Source organism: Elephas maximus, chromosome 9, assembly GCF_024166365.1.
Source record: "Elephas maximus indicus isolate mEleMax1 chromosome 9, mEleMax1 primary haplotype, whole genome shotgun sequence".
Lineage (NCBI taxonomy): Eukaryota > Metazoa > Chordata > Mammalia > Proboscidea > Elephantidae > Elephas > Elephas maximus.
The window spans coordinates 83387353-83403447 of record NC_064827.1 but is presented as its reverse complement, the minus strand read 5'-3'; the positions used below and the strand labels follow the sequence as shown (position 1 = coordinate 83403447).

The window sequence follows — 16095 nt, the reverse complement described above, 5'->3', positions numbered from 1 at the left end:
TTTACTTTACCTCTGAATTGTCTCTTAAAATGAATCATTTGAAAATACCTGCAGACAAGATCATATTTGACTTTAAATACTTCAGCATGTACCTACCAAGAACAAGGACATTCTTGTACTTAACTACAATGTCATCATATTGTTCAAGTATTTTAAGGTGGTACAATAAAAAGTTGGGAATCTGCATTTTTTAAAAAGCTTCCCAGGTGATTGGCACAGTGTTTTTGGACCCACTAGACTGGATGATGATCTCTAAGCTTCCTTCTGGTTCCAGTCTTTTATAGGTTCATTCATCCACCGTTATCATCTTCCTTATGTGTGCAAATATCCACCTACATAAGTTTCTGGGTTTGTAGGTTTACCACAGAGCAAGCTGCGCCAAAGCCAAACCTGAACTTCCAGGCCTTACATATCAAAAGTGGTCAACACCCACCCCCCGTTTACAGACCAGACGGACTAAAAATAGGGCCTCCAATTGGTCCGAGGCGTGGAGTAGCTCCTGTGTGGTGATGCCTGTGTGCTCACGGCTTCTCCAGCCTGCTTCACGTCCAGACTTTCAGAAAAATGTATAGAGTGCACTTTTTGATCAAAGCCACTTGGCAGCTCACACAGATGAAGTCAGGCTGGTGCAGCAAGGGACAGGATAGTGGAGTCGTAGAAAGGGTACAGGTTTGAATCCTGGTTGGGCCATGTAAGTCACCTTGGAAATGTTACCTAAGCCTCAGTTTCCTCATCCGAAAAAAAAAAAATGAGGCTAAAAATATCTTTTTTTTAAACCTACAACAGAAGATGAATGACAAAACTCATATTAAATAGACTGATTCCCTTCTCTTATTGCCGATGTGGTTATGTCACTTCTCTAAGGGCCTTCCCTTCCATCTGTCCCCAGTCACGCTCCATCACATCACCCTGTTTCATTTTTCTCACAGGATAATCCAAAATTATCTTGGTTAATTTGTTATCTGTTTTCCCCAGGTTAGGGACCTCACCACATTGTTCACTCCTGAACTATAGAAGGAGCTCAGCAAACATTTGTTGAATAAACTGAATGCATGCATGAATTAGTAAGGCAATGGAACTATGCCACCTCACCCCAAGCACGCTACGAACATGGGCAGGTAACTACGCATGCGTCATGTTGTAGCCCAGCGCACCACTTGTGTTACTATGGCAGCGTGACGCCAAGGCGGGACAGCGGCCCGGGACTACTTCCGCTTCCACTATGGTAGTGCTTCCGGGTTGGGAGAAAGATGGCGGGAGCTTCGGCCGGTAGGTTGTGAGCGCTTTTATTAATCCTTTCGGTTAAAAAAGAAATGCGCGTTGTAGATCGAGTAGTGGATGATAGTTGTCTTCATTGCCGGAACCCTTCTTTGGCCTGAGGTCTCCAGGGTTGGGATTGGCGCCTCTGTCTCCTCAGCTGCCTCTCCAGGCCTGAACACATGGGAACTGAGACTCGGGTCTTTGGGAATAACAGGATCGAGAGTTGGACGTCAGGTTAAATCCTTCTAACTGCACACCCCAGAATAGGGTAGGCTCTCTGTTGTACCCTAAAGATTGTGAGAGAATCCGAGACCAGGCTTGCGCATGTGCGCTGCAGAGCGGGAAGCGGTAAGTGGGGATAAGTGTTTTTCTTTCTCTGCGTGTGTGTGTTGAGCGCTGTACTAGTTTCTTGGGGAATACGCTGCAGGCAAGACAGACATGATCCCTGCCCTTAAGGACGCCGGTCATATCGTAAACGCTGTAGGGAAGGAGCTGGATTGCTGAGAAGCACTGTAAACAGGGAGACGTGACCCATGTTAAAGCGCAACAGAGAAGACCTTCTTGATGAAGTGATTTTCAAACTTAGACAACCTAAAGTGCGGGAAGGTGAGTGGAGGAAGAGCATTTCTAGCAGAAGGAACTGCTTTTGCAAAGTCTCTGAAATGAAAAAGAACATAATGTATCCTAGGAACTGAAAGAAGACAGGGTGTCCAAACCTCAGAGAGAAATGAGAGGTGGAAAGATAGGCACGGGCCAGACACCATCATGAAGGACCTTGTAAGTGTGTAAAGATTTTATCTTAAGAACAGGGGAAGAATAAAAAGTTTTTAGTGGGACGTGGTTGCCTAATTTATATAAAGTTGTACTGGACTCAAGGGATCAGAGGGAAAAGCTTGAGAGGTATTTTAAAAAGTAAAAGAAACTAATGGAAGGTAAAAGAATATTTAAAGTAGTCATCTGCTCTGCTTATTGCTATTTAGAGGCTCTGAAGATGGGCCCAAAAAGGGGCTATTGAATTTAATGGTTTGACCTGAGCAGTCTCAGTGAAAGTAGTGGGATGGGAGCTACAAGGAAGTAGGAAAAAAAGGGGATGGAAGGTGAGGAATAGAGAGAGCAGTTTTTCTCTTATAAAAATTTTGTGAGGGGGAGAAAAGAGAATAGCTAGATAGAACCTAAAGGTAAGGGAATGGTTCCTTTTTTTTTTTTTTTAAGTTAAAAAAACTAAAGATTGTTGAAGTGTAAATAGAAGGGAGCCAATGCAGAGAGGAGAAGCTGAGATAGGATACCTGATGGATTGCAACCTCTCTGAGAATGCAGGAGGAGGTTGGGATCCAGCACACACATGGAGGAAATGGCATTTGACAGGAGAAGGAACACTTCTTTTCTGGTGGCAAGAGGGAAAGGGGACAGGGAAATGCACGCAGTTGTATTAGATTTGGAAGTTAACATATTTCTTGTCTAATGTGTGTAAGAATGCGAGATAGTGGACAAGTTTATCTCTGCAATGAGAGAGAAGAAAGGAATTTAAAAGTTGAGAGTGGAGGAGGTTTCAAATAATTATTTCAAGAAGAATGAGAGACTACCACAATAAATAGATATATGGATAGAAAATATTCACAGCAGTTGATGACTAGGGCGGCTTCTCAAAATTTAATGGGCAGACAAATCAGCTGGGGAGCTTGATAAAAGGCAGATTTTGATTGCTTAGGATCTGGATGGGGTCCTTTTTGCATTTCTAGCAAACTCCCAGTTGTTGCAGTTGCTGCTGGTCTGGGGACCACGCTTTAAAAAAGAAGAGTGGGAGGGTGAGCTCTGTAGAGCAGCATGCACAGTCCAAAGAAACAGAATGAAAGCCACAAGTGTAATTTAAAATTTACTAGTAGCCACATTAAAACACATTAAAAGGAACAGGAACAGGTGGAATTAATAATGTATTTTATTTAACCTACTATCCAAACTATTATTTCAAGGTGAAATTGATGTACAAATATTACTAATGAGATATCTTACCTTCTTTGTTCTAAGTCTCCAAAATCTGATAAGTATTTTACACTTAGAGCATATCATAATTTGGACTGGCCACATTTCAAGTGCTCAGTAGCCACATATGGCTAGTGATTACTGTATTGAACAGTAAAGATCTAGAGAGACATAGTTTGCTGGGTTGTGTTCATGTCCCAGTTTTAGGTGCGAACCAAGTGTTTATAATGGTGACCATCTGCCCAGTTGTGAGTTTTTTTATTCATTCAAAAAGTATTTACAGTATTGAACTCCTCCTATGAGCCAGGCACTATGCTAGATGCTGGGCCTTCATTAATGAATAAGACTGACAAAGTCCTCATTTTTATGGAACCCAATTATTGGATTCAGCCAGGATTGAGGCTTTGCCTGGCTATACATTGAAAGGACAGAGAGGCAGGGACTTAAAATGTTGAGACAAGTAGTCAGTGTGATGAACCATAGAATCTAAGGTGAATATGAACGAAGTCAACACAGCAGGTGACTGATGGATATAGTAAGGGACAAGATGGGTGAGCTGGAAGGTTCTGATGTGTGTAAAAAACGCCGTAGTAGCTGCATAGGCAAGCCAAAGAGATTGCTGAGTTCAGTTGTTGAATGTTTTCATTAATAGTTACAGAGTTACAAATTCTTGTAAAAAGACCAGACTTAATGGTCTGACTGAGACTAGAAGGACCTCAGAGGTCGTGGCCCCCAGACCTTCTGTTAGCCCAAGACAGGAACCATTCTCAAAGCCAATTCTTCAGACGAATTGGACTGGACTATGGGATTTTTTTTTTTGGTACTGGTGAAGACTGAGCTTCTTGGATCAAGTAGACACATGAGACTACGTGGGCAGCTCCTGTCTGGAGAGGAGATGAGAGGGCAGAGGGAGTTAGAAGCTGGCCGAATGGACATGAAAATAGAGAGTGGAGGGAAGGAGTGTGCTGTCTCCTTGGAGGGAGAATAACTAGGAGTATATAGCAAGGTGTGTATAAGTTTTTGTATGAGAGACTGACTTGGTTTGTAAACTTTCACTTAAAGCAAAATAAATAAAAATTAAAAAAAAAGTTATGGAGTCAGGGCAGTTCTGATTAAGGACAGGATAGAAGTAGTTGGCAGATCTGGCGTGAAGGAGAAAGTCGTTAGATAAGAGGAGGTCAGGGGATTGGATCCCGGTGGACATGGAAGTCAATGAAAATGAGATGACTCTTAAAAACCACTTTTTTTAAAAAGACCCAATTGCTTCTCTAGTTTGCAGGTATAGCTTTTGAACCTCACACAAGTTGAATTGAATAAGAAACCCCAAGCAGCAAACCTAGGAGCTTCAACCTGGCAAAAGCAACTAAAAGGTAAGGTTCTCCTTTTGTAGGCCGATTGTTAAAGGTACCTCCCTACCAAAAAGAAGAGTGGGAGAGTGAGCTGTTCAGAGCAGCATGTGCAGTCCAGAGAAACAGAATGCAAGCCACATGTGTAATTTAAAATTTGCTAATAGCCGCATTAGAACATATTAGAAGGAATAGGTGGAATTAGTAATATATTGTATTTAACCTACTAGCCAAACTATTATTTCAACATGAAATTAATATACAAATTTTATTAATGAGATATTTTACCTTCTTTGTTTTAAGTCATCTATATCTGGTACGTATTTTACCCTTGGAGCACATCTTAATTTGGACTGGCCACATTTCAAGTGCTCAGTAGCCACATGTAGCTAGGGACTACTGCATTGAACAGTACAGATCTTGGAAAAATACTGTAGTCCAAATGGAAAATCAGAGAAATAGATCTTTAGAATAGGCAGGAACTTCAGAAATTATGAACTCCCTGAAACTGGATATGTATGCAGAGAGGGTTCATCGTTTTTATTAGATGCTTAAAGCATTCTCAATCTAAGAGAAACCCTTTGATCTAGAGCAGAGGTCAGCAAACTGTGGCCTGCCATCTGTTTTTGTAAATAAAGTGTTCCTGGAACACAGCCATGCTCATTTGTTTACATATTGTAGGTGGCTACTTTCACACTACAACATTACAGCTGAGTAGATGCATGATTCACAAAGCCTGAAATGTTTACTGTCTGGCTCTTTACATTAAAAGTTTACCAAGCCCTGGGCTAGAGCTGTGGTTATCATAGTGTGGTCCCAGGTAGAACAGGCCCAGCATCACCTGGGAAAACCAAAAAAAAAATCCATTGCTGTTGAATTGATTTCGACTCATATGACTCTATAGGACAGAGTAGACTGCCCTGTAGGGTTTCCAAGGAGTACCTGGTGAATTTGAACTGCCGACCTTTTGCTAGCAGCCATGGCTCTTAACCACTACGCCACCAGGGTTGCCATCACATGGGAATGTACTAGAAATATAAGTTCTCAGGTCCCACCCCATACTGCCAAGTAAGAAATTCAAGGTGGGGCCCAGCAATCTTGAACAAGCAGTCCAGTTGATTTTGGTAAACACTGAATTTTGAGATCTAGAATTAACCACACGTCCTACGCCACTGTCAAAAGCTAGTTAGCATCTGAACCGGGGTAAAAAGGGTTGTAGCCTGTTCCCTGGAAAGATTTTGACAAGGAGAAAGACCAAAAGAGTGCCAGGCATGATGAAAGACACTACCAGAAAATAAATAGAAAGTTATTTCCTCTTACTTAGCCACTTAGAGTGCCACAAACAGACCTGACATGGGGGCCGTACTTGAGCATAAACCAGTCAGCAAGGAAGGTTTAGTGAAGAATAAATGGAATAATCAAGAAGATAGACAGGGCATAGGGGAGCTGGCAGCTAAAAAGTGTGCAGTCTGGATGCCAGAGGCAGTATGGCCCAGTACCAGGAGTAGGGGTGGTTGGCACTCTTGAGCTTGACTGATGATGATGATTATGGCAGCAGCAGCTACCATTTATTGCCATATACATACTAAGTGCTTTACGTATATGTGGTGTAGGATTTTGTCTTAGAAAATTCATAGAAAATACTGGGGTTTGTCATGCATAAATTCATTTAGTTTATTGCAAGGTAGTCATGACAAGGCACGCAGGTAAGACCTTATAACATTCATTTCGAACCAGAGAATCAGAATTAACAATTACCAAAAAAAAGAATTAACAATTGCAATTATAGTGTTGGTTCAGTGGTTCAAGTCCAAATCTTCAGATTTCAGGATTTTACTTGAATAAGAGGTCTCAGGAAGAAGGCTTAACCATGGCTAGAACTCAGTAGAAGCTTCTTGTAGTTAGGATCCAAGGTCAGCCGCAGCGGGCAGAGTCTCAACTGGTTCTTGGTGTTTGTTTCTGCCTTGTTTCAGTGAGTGAGCAAAATTTAGGGTTTTTATGTGAATTTGTCACCTTGGTTCCACATGGCAAGGGCCAGTGTGACATCAGAGATTACTATGTTAGCAATAGAAAGAATCAGTAAAACCAGAAGTTGATTCTTTGAAAAGATCGATAAAACTGACAAACCTTTAGCCAGACTGACAAAAAAAGAGAAAAGATGCAGATAACCGAAATAAGAAATGAAAGAGTAGACATAACATCTGCATTACAACTGACCTGATAGAAATAGAGTTATGACAGAATATTATGAACAACTGTATGGCAACAAGCTTGATAACTTAGGTGAAATGTACACGTTCGTAGATGCACACAACCTACCCAGACTGACTCAACAGGAAATAGAAAGTCTCAACAGGCCCATAACAAGGGAAGGGATAGAATTAGTGGTCGAAAATCTCTTGAAAAAAGAAGTTCTGACCAGCTGGCTTCACTGAGAAATTCTACTAGACATTTAGAGAACTGACACCAGTACTGTTTAAACTCTTCCAAAAGATAGAGAAGGAAGTAATATTCCCTGATTCATTCTTTGAAGCAAACATAACCCTGATACCAAAACCAAAGACACCATAGGCCAATGTCTCTTATGAATATAGCTGCGAAAATCCTCAATAAAATACTAGTGAACAGAATTCAACAGCATATTAAAAGAGTCATACACTGTGACCAAGTGGGATTTATTCCAGGAATGTAGAGATGTTTCAACATTAGAAAATCAATCAATGTGTAACACACCACATTAGTAGAACAAAGGAAAACAACCATGTGGTCATCTCTGTCAGTGCATAAAAAGGATTTGATAAAATCCAACACCTTTTCTTGGTGAAGACCCTAAAGAAAATAGGAATAATGGAAAAACTAATCATTATATGGAAAAGAAAGAGAATAAGTAAAGCATTGTTGAAGAAGAAGAACAAAGTAGGAGGCCTCACACTACCTGACCTCAGAACCTGCTACACAGCTATGGTAGTCAGAACAGCCTGGTACTGGTACAACAACAGACACATTGACCAGTGAAACACAGTTGAGAACCCATCCATCTGTGGTCACCTGATCTTTGACAAAGGCCCAGAGTTCATTAAATGGGAAGAGACAGTCTTTTTAACAAATGGTGTTAGAAAAACTGGATGTCCATCTGTAAAAAAAAGGAACAGGACCCATACCTCACATCATACACATAAACTAATTCAAAATGAGTCAAAGACCTAAATATAAAAAAAAGTATACAGATTATGGAAGAAAAAATACAGCTAATGCTAGAGGCCCTAGTGTGTGGCCTAAATAGGATACAAACCATACTAACAGTACACAAACACCAAAAGATAAGCTAGATGACTGGGATCTTGTAAAAATTAAACACTTACGCTCATCAAAAGAGTGAAAGAGAGTCTACAGACTGGGAAAAAAATTTTGGCTGTGACATATCCAACAAAGGTCTGACCTGTAAAATCTATAGGCAAATCCAAAACCTCTACAACCAAAAGACAAATTTAATCCAGTTGAAAAATGGGCAAAGGATATGAACAGACACTTCACCAAAGAAGACATTCAGGCAGCTAACAAACATGTGAGAAATGCTCACAATCACTAGCCGTTAAAGAAATGCAAATCAAAACTACAATGAGATACTGTCTCACCTCAATATTACTGCCACTGATCAAAAAAACAGAAGATAACATGTTGGAGAGGCAGCAGGGAGACTGGAACTCTTACGCACTGCTGGTGGGAATGCAAAATGATACAACCATTTTGGAAAACAATATGGCACTTAAAAAGCTAGAAATAGAAATACCATATGATCCAGCATTCCCTCTCCTAGGAATATATCCTAGGGAAGTAAGAGTTGTCACGTGCATAGACATATACACACCCATGTTGAATGCGGCATTATTCACAATAGCAAAAAGATGGAAACAACTTACATGCCCATCAGCAGATGAATGGATAAACAAACTATGGTACACACGCACCATGGAATACTACACAACGATAATGATGAATCTGGGAAACATCTCACAACATGGATGAATCTGGAGGGCGTTATGCTGAGTGAAAAAGTCAGTTACAAAAGGTCAATACTGTGTGAGACCATGTTGTGGATTGAATTGTGTCCCAAAATATCTGTGAACTTGGCTAGGTCATGATTCCCTTGTATGATTGTCTACCATTTTATCTTCTAACGTGATTTCCCTATGTGTTGTAAATCCTAGCACTATGATGTAACAAGATGGCTTAGTGGCAGTTATATTGATGAGGTCTACAAGATTAGATAGTGTCTTAAGCCAGTCTCTTCTGCAATGTAAAAGACAGAAGCAAGCAGAGAGATGGGAGGACCTCATACCACCAAGAAGGCAGTGCCAGGAGCAGAACATGTCCTTTGGACCTGAGGTTCCTGCGCTGAGATACTTCCAGACCAAGGGAAGACTGATGCATCACAAGGACCTTCCTCCAGAGCCAACAGAAAGAGGAAGGCTTCCCTTGAAGCTGGCACCCTGAATTCAGACTCCTAGCCTACTGGACTGTGAGAGACTAAACTTCTCTTTGTTAAAGCCATCATCCACTTGTGGCATTTCTGTTATAGCAGCACTAGATGATTAAGACAGACCACTATTGTAAAACTCACGAAAAGGTTTACACACAGAAAGAAACAACCTTTGATGGTTATGAGGGAGGAGAGGGGAGGGGTAGAAAGGGAGAAACACTAACTAGACAATGGATAAGTGGTGCCTTTGGTGAAGGGTAAGACAGTACACAATACTGGGGCAGTCAGCACAACTTGACCAAGGCAAAGTCATAGAAGCTTCATAGTCACATCCAGACTCTCTGAGGCACCAAGTTACCATGCTGAGGGCTGGGGATCATAGTCTCAGGGGACATCTAGACCAGTTGGCATAACATAATTTATAAAGAAAATGTTCTACATTCTACTTTGGTGAGTAGCATCTGGAGTCTTAATAGCTTGTGAGCGGCCATCTAAGATACATCTACTGGTCCCACCCCATTTGGAGCAATGGAGAATGAAGAAAACCAAAGACACAAGGAAAAGATTAATCCAAAGACTGATGGACCATAACTATCGCAGCCTCCACCAGACTGAGTCCAGCACAACTATATGGTGCCCAGCCACCGCCACCAACTGCTCTGACAGGGATCGCAATAGAGGGTCCTGGACAGAGCGGGAGAAAAATGTAGAACAAAATTCAAACTCACTAAAAAAGACAGACTTACTGGTCTGACAGAGATTGGAGAAACTCCAAGAATATGGCCCCTGTACACCCTTTTAACTTAGTACTGAAGTCACTCGTGATGTTCACCCCTCAGCCAAATGTTGTTGTTGTTGTTAGGTGCCATCGAGTCAGCTCCGACTCATAGTGACCCTATGCGCAACAGAACGAAACACTGCCCGGTCCTGAACCATCCTTACAATCGTTGTTATGCTTGAGCTCACTGTTGCAGCCACTGTGTCAGTCCACCTCGTTGAGGGTCTTCCTCTTTTCCACTGACCCTGTACTCTGCCAAGCATGATGTCCTTCTCCAGGGACTGCTCCCTCCTGACAGCATGTCCAAAGAATGAAAGATGCAGTCTCACCATCCTTGCCTCTGAGGAGCATTCTGGTTGTACTTCTTCTAAGACAGATTTGTTCATTCTTTTGGCAGTCCGTGGTATACTCAATATTCTCCGCCAGCACCACAATTCAAAGGCGTCAACTCTTCTTCGGTTTTCCTTATTCATCGTCCAGCTGTCACGTGCATATGATGCGATTGAAAAATACCATGGCTTGGGTCAGGCACACCTTAGTCTTCAAGGTGACATCTTTGCTCGTTGATATTTTGAAGAGGTCCTTTGCAGCAGATTTACCTAATGCGATGCGTCTTTTGATTTCTTGACTGCTCCTTCCATCGCTGTTGATTGTGGATCCAAGTAAAATGAAATCCTTGACAACTTCAATCTTTTCTCTGTTTATCATGATGTTGCTCATTGGTCCAGTTGTGAGGATTTTTGTTTTCTTTATGTGAAGGTGCAATCCATATTGAAGGCTGTGGTATTTGATCTTTATTAGAAAGTGCTTCAAGTCCTCTTCACTTTAGCAAGCAAGGTTGTGTCATCTGCATAACGCAGGTTGTTAATAAGCCTTCCTCCAATCCTGATGCCCCGATCTTCTTCATGTAGTCCAGCTTCTCGGATTATTTGCTCGGAATACAGATTGAATAGGTACGGTGAAAGAATACAACCCTGACGCACACCTTTCCTGACCTGAAACCAATCAGTGTCCCCTTGTTCTGTGCAAACAACTGCCTCTTGATCTACGTAAAGGTTCCTCATGAGCGCAATTAAGTGTTCTGGAATTCCATTCTTTGCAATGTTATCCATAATTTGTTACGATCCACACAGTCGAATGCTTTTGCATAGTCATTAAAACAGAGATAAACATCCTTCTGGTATTCTCTGCTTTCAGCCAGGATCCATCTGATATCAGCAATGATATCTCTGGTTCCACATCCTCTTCTGAAAACAGCCTGAATTTCTGGCAGTTCCCTGTCAATATACTGCTGCAGCCGTTTTTGAATGATCTTCAGCAAAATTTTGCTTGTTTGTGTAATATTAATGATATTGTTCTATAATTTCCACATTCGGTTGGATCACCTTTCTTGGGAATAGGCATGAATATGGATCTCTTCCAGTCAGTTGGACAGGAAGCTGTCTTTCATATTTCTTGGCATAGACGAGTGAGTACCTCCAGAGCTGCATCTGTTTGTTGAAACATCTCAGTTGATATTCCGTCAATTCCTGGAGCCTTGTTTTTTGCCAGTGCCTTCAGAGCAGCTTGGACTTCTTCCTTCAGTACCATCGGTTCCTGATCATATGCCACCCTTGAAATGGTTGAACATCGAGTAATTAATTCTTTTTGGTGTAATGACTCTGCGTATTCCTTCCATCTTCTTTTGATGCTTCCTGCATCATTTAATAATTTCCCCATAGAATCCTTTACTGTTGCAACTCGAGGCAATTCAAGAAGCCAAATATTAGACAGACCTATAAAACAAACAAAAACACACATAGTTCAGTCATGTATACAAGACTAATGAGCACAGCAGCACAAAAGCAAAGATGAGAAGGCAGGTAGGGACAGGAAAGCTGGAGAAATGAAAATCGGGAAGCCAAGGTCAAGAAGGGGAGAGTGTTGACACTTCGCAGGGCTGGCAACCAGTGTCACAAAGCAATATGTGTATTAATTGTTTGGTGAGAAACTAATTTGCTCTGTAAACTTTGATTTCAAGTATAATTAAAAAAAAAAAAAGGAAAGAAAAAGATTGTAATAGCAGGGAAATTCCTCAACATGATTCAGGGTGTATATGAAAAGCCAACAGCCAACATTATACTGAATGGAGAAAGACTGAGAGCTTTTCCCTTGAAAGTGAGAACAAGATAAGGGTGCCAGCTCTCACCACTTCTATTCAGTATTGTATTAGAAGTCCTAGCCAGAACAATAAGACAAGAAAAAGAAATAAATGTATCCAGATTGGAAAAGAAGAAGTAAAATTATCTCTATTTGCAGATGACATAATCCTACATATAGGAAATCCCAAAGAGTCCATAAGAAAACTTCTAGAACTAATAGAAGAATTTAGCAAAGTTGCAGGTACAAGGTCAGCAAACAAAAATCCATTGAGTTTCTATACACCAGCAATGAGAAACGTGAAAGAGAACTTAGTGAAACGATTCCATTTACAATAGCATCTAAGAGAATAAAATATTTACGAATAAATCTAACCAGGGATGTGAAGGACTTATACGATGAATATAATAAAGCACTGCTAAAAGAAATTATGGAAGACTTAAATAAGTGGAAAAATGTCCCACATTCACGGGTTGGAAGACTTAATATTTTTAAGATGTCAGTACTGCCCAAAGTATTGTATAGATTCAATGCAATCCCAATCAAAATTCCAACAACCTTCTTTACAGAAATAGAAAAACCAATCTTCAACTTTATATGGAATGGCGAGGCTCCAAATAGCCAAAGCAGTGTTGAAAGAGAAGAACAAAGTAGAAGACTCACACTTCTGTCTTAGTCATCTAGGGCTGCTGTAACAGAAATACCACAAATGGATGCTTCAACAAACAAGTTTATTTTCTCACAGTCTGATAGGCTAGAAGTCCAAATTCAGGGCATTAGCTCCAGGGGAAGGCTTTCTCTCTCTGTTGGCTCTGGAGGAAGGTCCTTGTCATCAATCTTCCCCTGGACTAGGAATTTCTCAGCACAGGGACCCTGGGTCCAAAGGACACACTCTGCTCCAGCACTGCTTTCTTGGTGGTATGAGTTCGCCCTGTCTATCTGCTCGCTTCTCTCTTTTATATCTCATAAGAGTTTGACTTAAGACAAACCTCATCTTGTAGATTGAATCTTGCCTCATTAACATCATAGAGGTAGGATATATAACACACAGGAAAATCACATCAGAAGACAGAATGGTGGACAGTCACACAATACTGGGAATCATGGACTAGCCAAGTTGATACACGTATTTGGGGGACCCAACTCAATCCATAACACTTTCTGATTTTAAAACATACTTTTTCAGCCCTGGTGACGTAGTAGTTAAGAGCTTAGCTGCTGACCAAAAGGTCGGCAGTTCAAATCCACCAGTTGCTCTTTGGAAGCTATAGGGCAGTTCTACTCTGTCCTTTAGGGTTGCTATGAGTTGGAATCAACTTGATGGCAACAGATTTTGGTTATACAACCACAGTGATCAAAACAGCCTGGTACTGGTATAATGATAGACACATAGAAAAAAAGTAGAACCACCATATTGTCCAGCAGTTTCACTCCTGGGTATATACCCAAAAGACTTGAAAGCAGAGACTCAGAGATGTGTACACCACTGTTCACTGCAGCACTATTCACAACAGCCAAATGGTAAAAACAACCTAAATGCCCATCAGCAGATGAATGGATAAACAAACTGGTACATACATACACTGGAATACTACCAAGCCAGTAGGAGAAATGAAGTCTTGGTACATGGTGCAGTAAGGATGGAGCTGGAAGACATTATGCTGAGTGAAATAAGTAAACCACAGAAGGACAAATATTGTATAACCTCACTTATATAAAAAAAACAAGAAAAGACAAATTTTATAGATTCCAACATTTATTAGTGGTTACCAGGGGAGGGAGGGTGGGGCAAGGGGGGGTTAACAGTGATGGAAATACCCATTGATTAAGGGTAGGGTTGCGCAGTCAATTATTGTAATTACTGTCAATAAGTTGTACACCTATGAAAAGTTAAATAGACAAAAGCTATTTGATATAGTTACAACAACCACAGCAACAAAAGAGGAGCTGCCAAGGCTGTTTATGTACAGCCAAAAACCTCATGGGATTTGGTTCCTTGGTTTGGAGGTTTTGGGTCATGGTTTCATGGAGTATCCCAGTTAATTAGGCTAGTAACATGTTTAGTGCTTCTGTTCTACCTCTAGCCATAAAGAGAGGTAAAGTTCTAATACATGCTACAACATGGATGAACCTTGGAAACATTATGCTGGGTGAAATACATCAGACCCAAAAGGAAAGTATTATATGATCCCACTTATGTAAACTATCTAGAAAAGGTAGATGCAGAGAGAACAAAGTTATTAGTGATTACTAGGTGCAGGTGGGAAGGGACAAAGGGAAGACATTGTTTAAGGGGCACTGAGCTTTCCTGTTAAGGCTGATGAAAAAAATAAACAGGTAATAGGATGGTTGTACATCCATCGTGAATGTAATTAATGTCACTGAATTGTACATGTAAAAATAGTTGAAATGGCAAATGTTTTGTCATATATATTTTATCACAGTAAACTGTTGTCGACTTTCCCTATAGGAAGAAAATGGAAGGAAAATCAAGCAGATATGAAATCCATACTCCAGTTGTTGACAAGAAGAAGAAAAAGAAGAAACATTCGGTAGACAAGGAAATACATCAGAAGTGCTCCAGTAAAAGTTTCAAAGATTCCTGCCTGGAAAACAAACAGTCTGAAATAACTAAGAGCAAAAAAAAGAGAAAAGATAAACAGCATCTCACTTCTTCTCCTTTGAACAAATCAGAAATTTGTGACAAGACCGAAAAGGCCACTTCAATACTCAAAAAGAAAAAAAAGAAGAGAAAAAGTGCTTTGGGGGTAGACAGGCAAACAGTTGTTGAATATGTCCTTGTGGATAAAGAAAACATTGAGAACACACCGAAGAATTTTAAAAAGGATGTCGGTGTCGTTTCTGCTGATAAGAACAAGGAACAAAAGTCAGCAGAAGAGCCTGAAGCAGATGAACTGCCTTCAGTTCCTAAGTCATACAAAGATGAGTCAACAGAACTACATGATAAAGTCAGGAGAAAAAAGCATAAAAAACAGCAGAGGACAGAAGCACCCTGTGATCCCCAGGAAAGCCCACAGGCGACCATTGCCTGGCACCAATCAGAAACACAGGAGCAGGAATCCTTGCATTCTGAGGGCCTACGAGGGGAAACTCCAGAACTGTCAGTATCTGCTGTTAAAAAAAAGTCTAAGAAAAAAAAGAAGAAGAAGCTTTCAAATAACGCAGAGTTTGAGGCATCGGCCATGCCTGAGAGTCTTGAGAACCTACCCCCTGAAGGATCACAAGTGCTCAGTGAGATTGGTACTGTAGAAGGCAGTGACGCCCTTAAAGAGATCAAGGAATCCAGCGGTGCAAAGACAAAGTCTAAGAAAAGGAAGCGAAGGTCTTTTGAAAGTGCTGTCGGATCTGGTGCTGATTTGTCAGTGCTCAATAAGAGCTCTGAGAACACACACGTAGGTCTGGAAGGTGATGATTCACTGGCAAGTGAGGGTGCCTCGATTGAAGAAATTGTGAAAGCCAGGACAAAAAGGAAGAAAACCCAGTCCTGTTCAGAGGAGAAGTATGTGGAAGAGGTACAGAGGTAATGTTGGAATGTTAAGCCTTCTGGTGGTGTATTGCTTTTGCATGAATTCTGTCCTTGGTCACTATTCAGCACATACATACAAATGGCAGAAATCAAAGAGACCCTCAGATGTACAGAATAATGAACATATTGAACTCCATGAACTTGACAGGTAGCTTAATTCCTTCATCTATGAAATTAGGCATTTAGATTAGATTTTCACTAAGAACTATTCTAGCCCTGAAATTCTATGAGTAAGTTAAGACATTTTAAAATCCCAAAATTACCTTTGTCTTCCTGCATGTGGATAGAAGAAATGATTAGGTATATAATGATTAGAATGTTAGAGAGCAGCAAAAAAAAATCTTGAATTAGGATTCTAATATAAGAAATTTAAATATTATTATTTATATAATACCTGATGAATAAAGGCAGAGATCTTTTTAAACCACTTTCATCTCATACTTTTTAGGACTTGGGATGAATTTTCTTCCTATTTCTTACATTGTTAGATTGTCTTGTCTTGAAATAGTTTAACGTAAAAGTTAATGGAAAAGAGCATCACTTCAGGTGGTAGTGATAGTAGTCA

At 40.6% G+C, this 16095-nt stretch overlaps 1 protein-coding gene across 3 annotated transcripts in view; it reads left to right on the top strand.

Annotated features, from left to right (window-relative positions):
• The first annotated feature begins 1219 nt into the window (after window positions 1-1219).
• The window catches only part of TTF1 (transcription termination factor 1), a 43823-nt gene continuing 28947 nt past the window's right edge, over window positions 1220-16095 (top strand). Inside the window, exons 1-3 of one of the 3 annotated variants that reach the window (XM_049895836.1) lie at window positions 1220-1269; window positions 4513-4610; window positions 14454-15524. In XM_049895836.1, the coding sequence (XP_049751793.1) occupies window positions 14461-15524 (1064 nt within the window). In that variant the 5' untranslated portion in view covers window positions 1220-1269; window positions 4513-4610; window positions 14454-14460. The other 2 variants (XM_049895835.1, XR_007518659.1) reach the window with 2 other exon arrangements.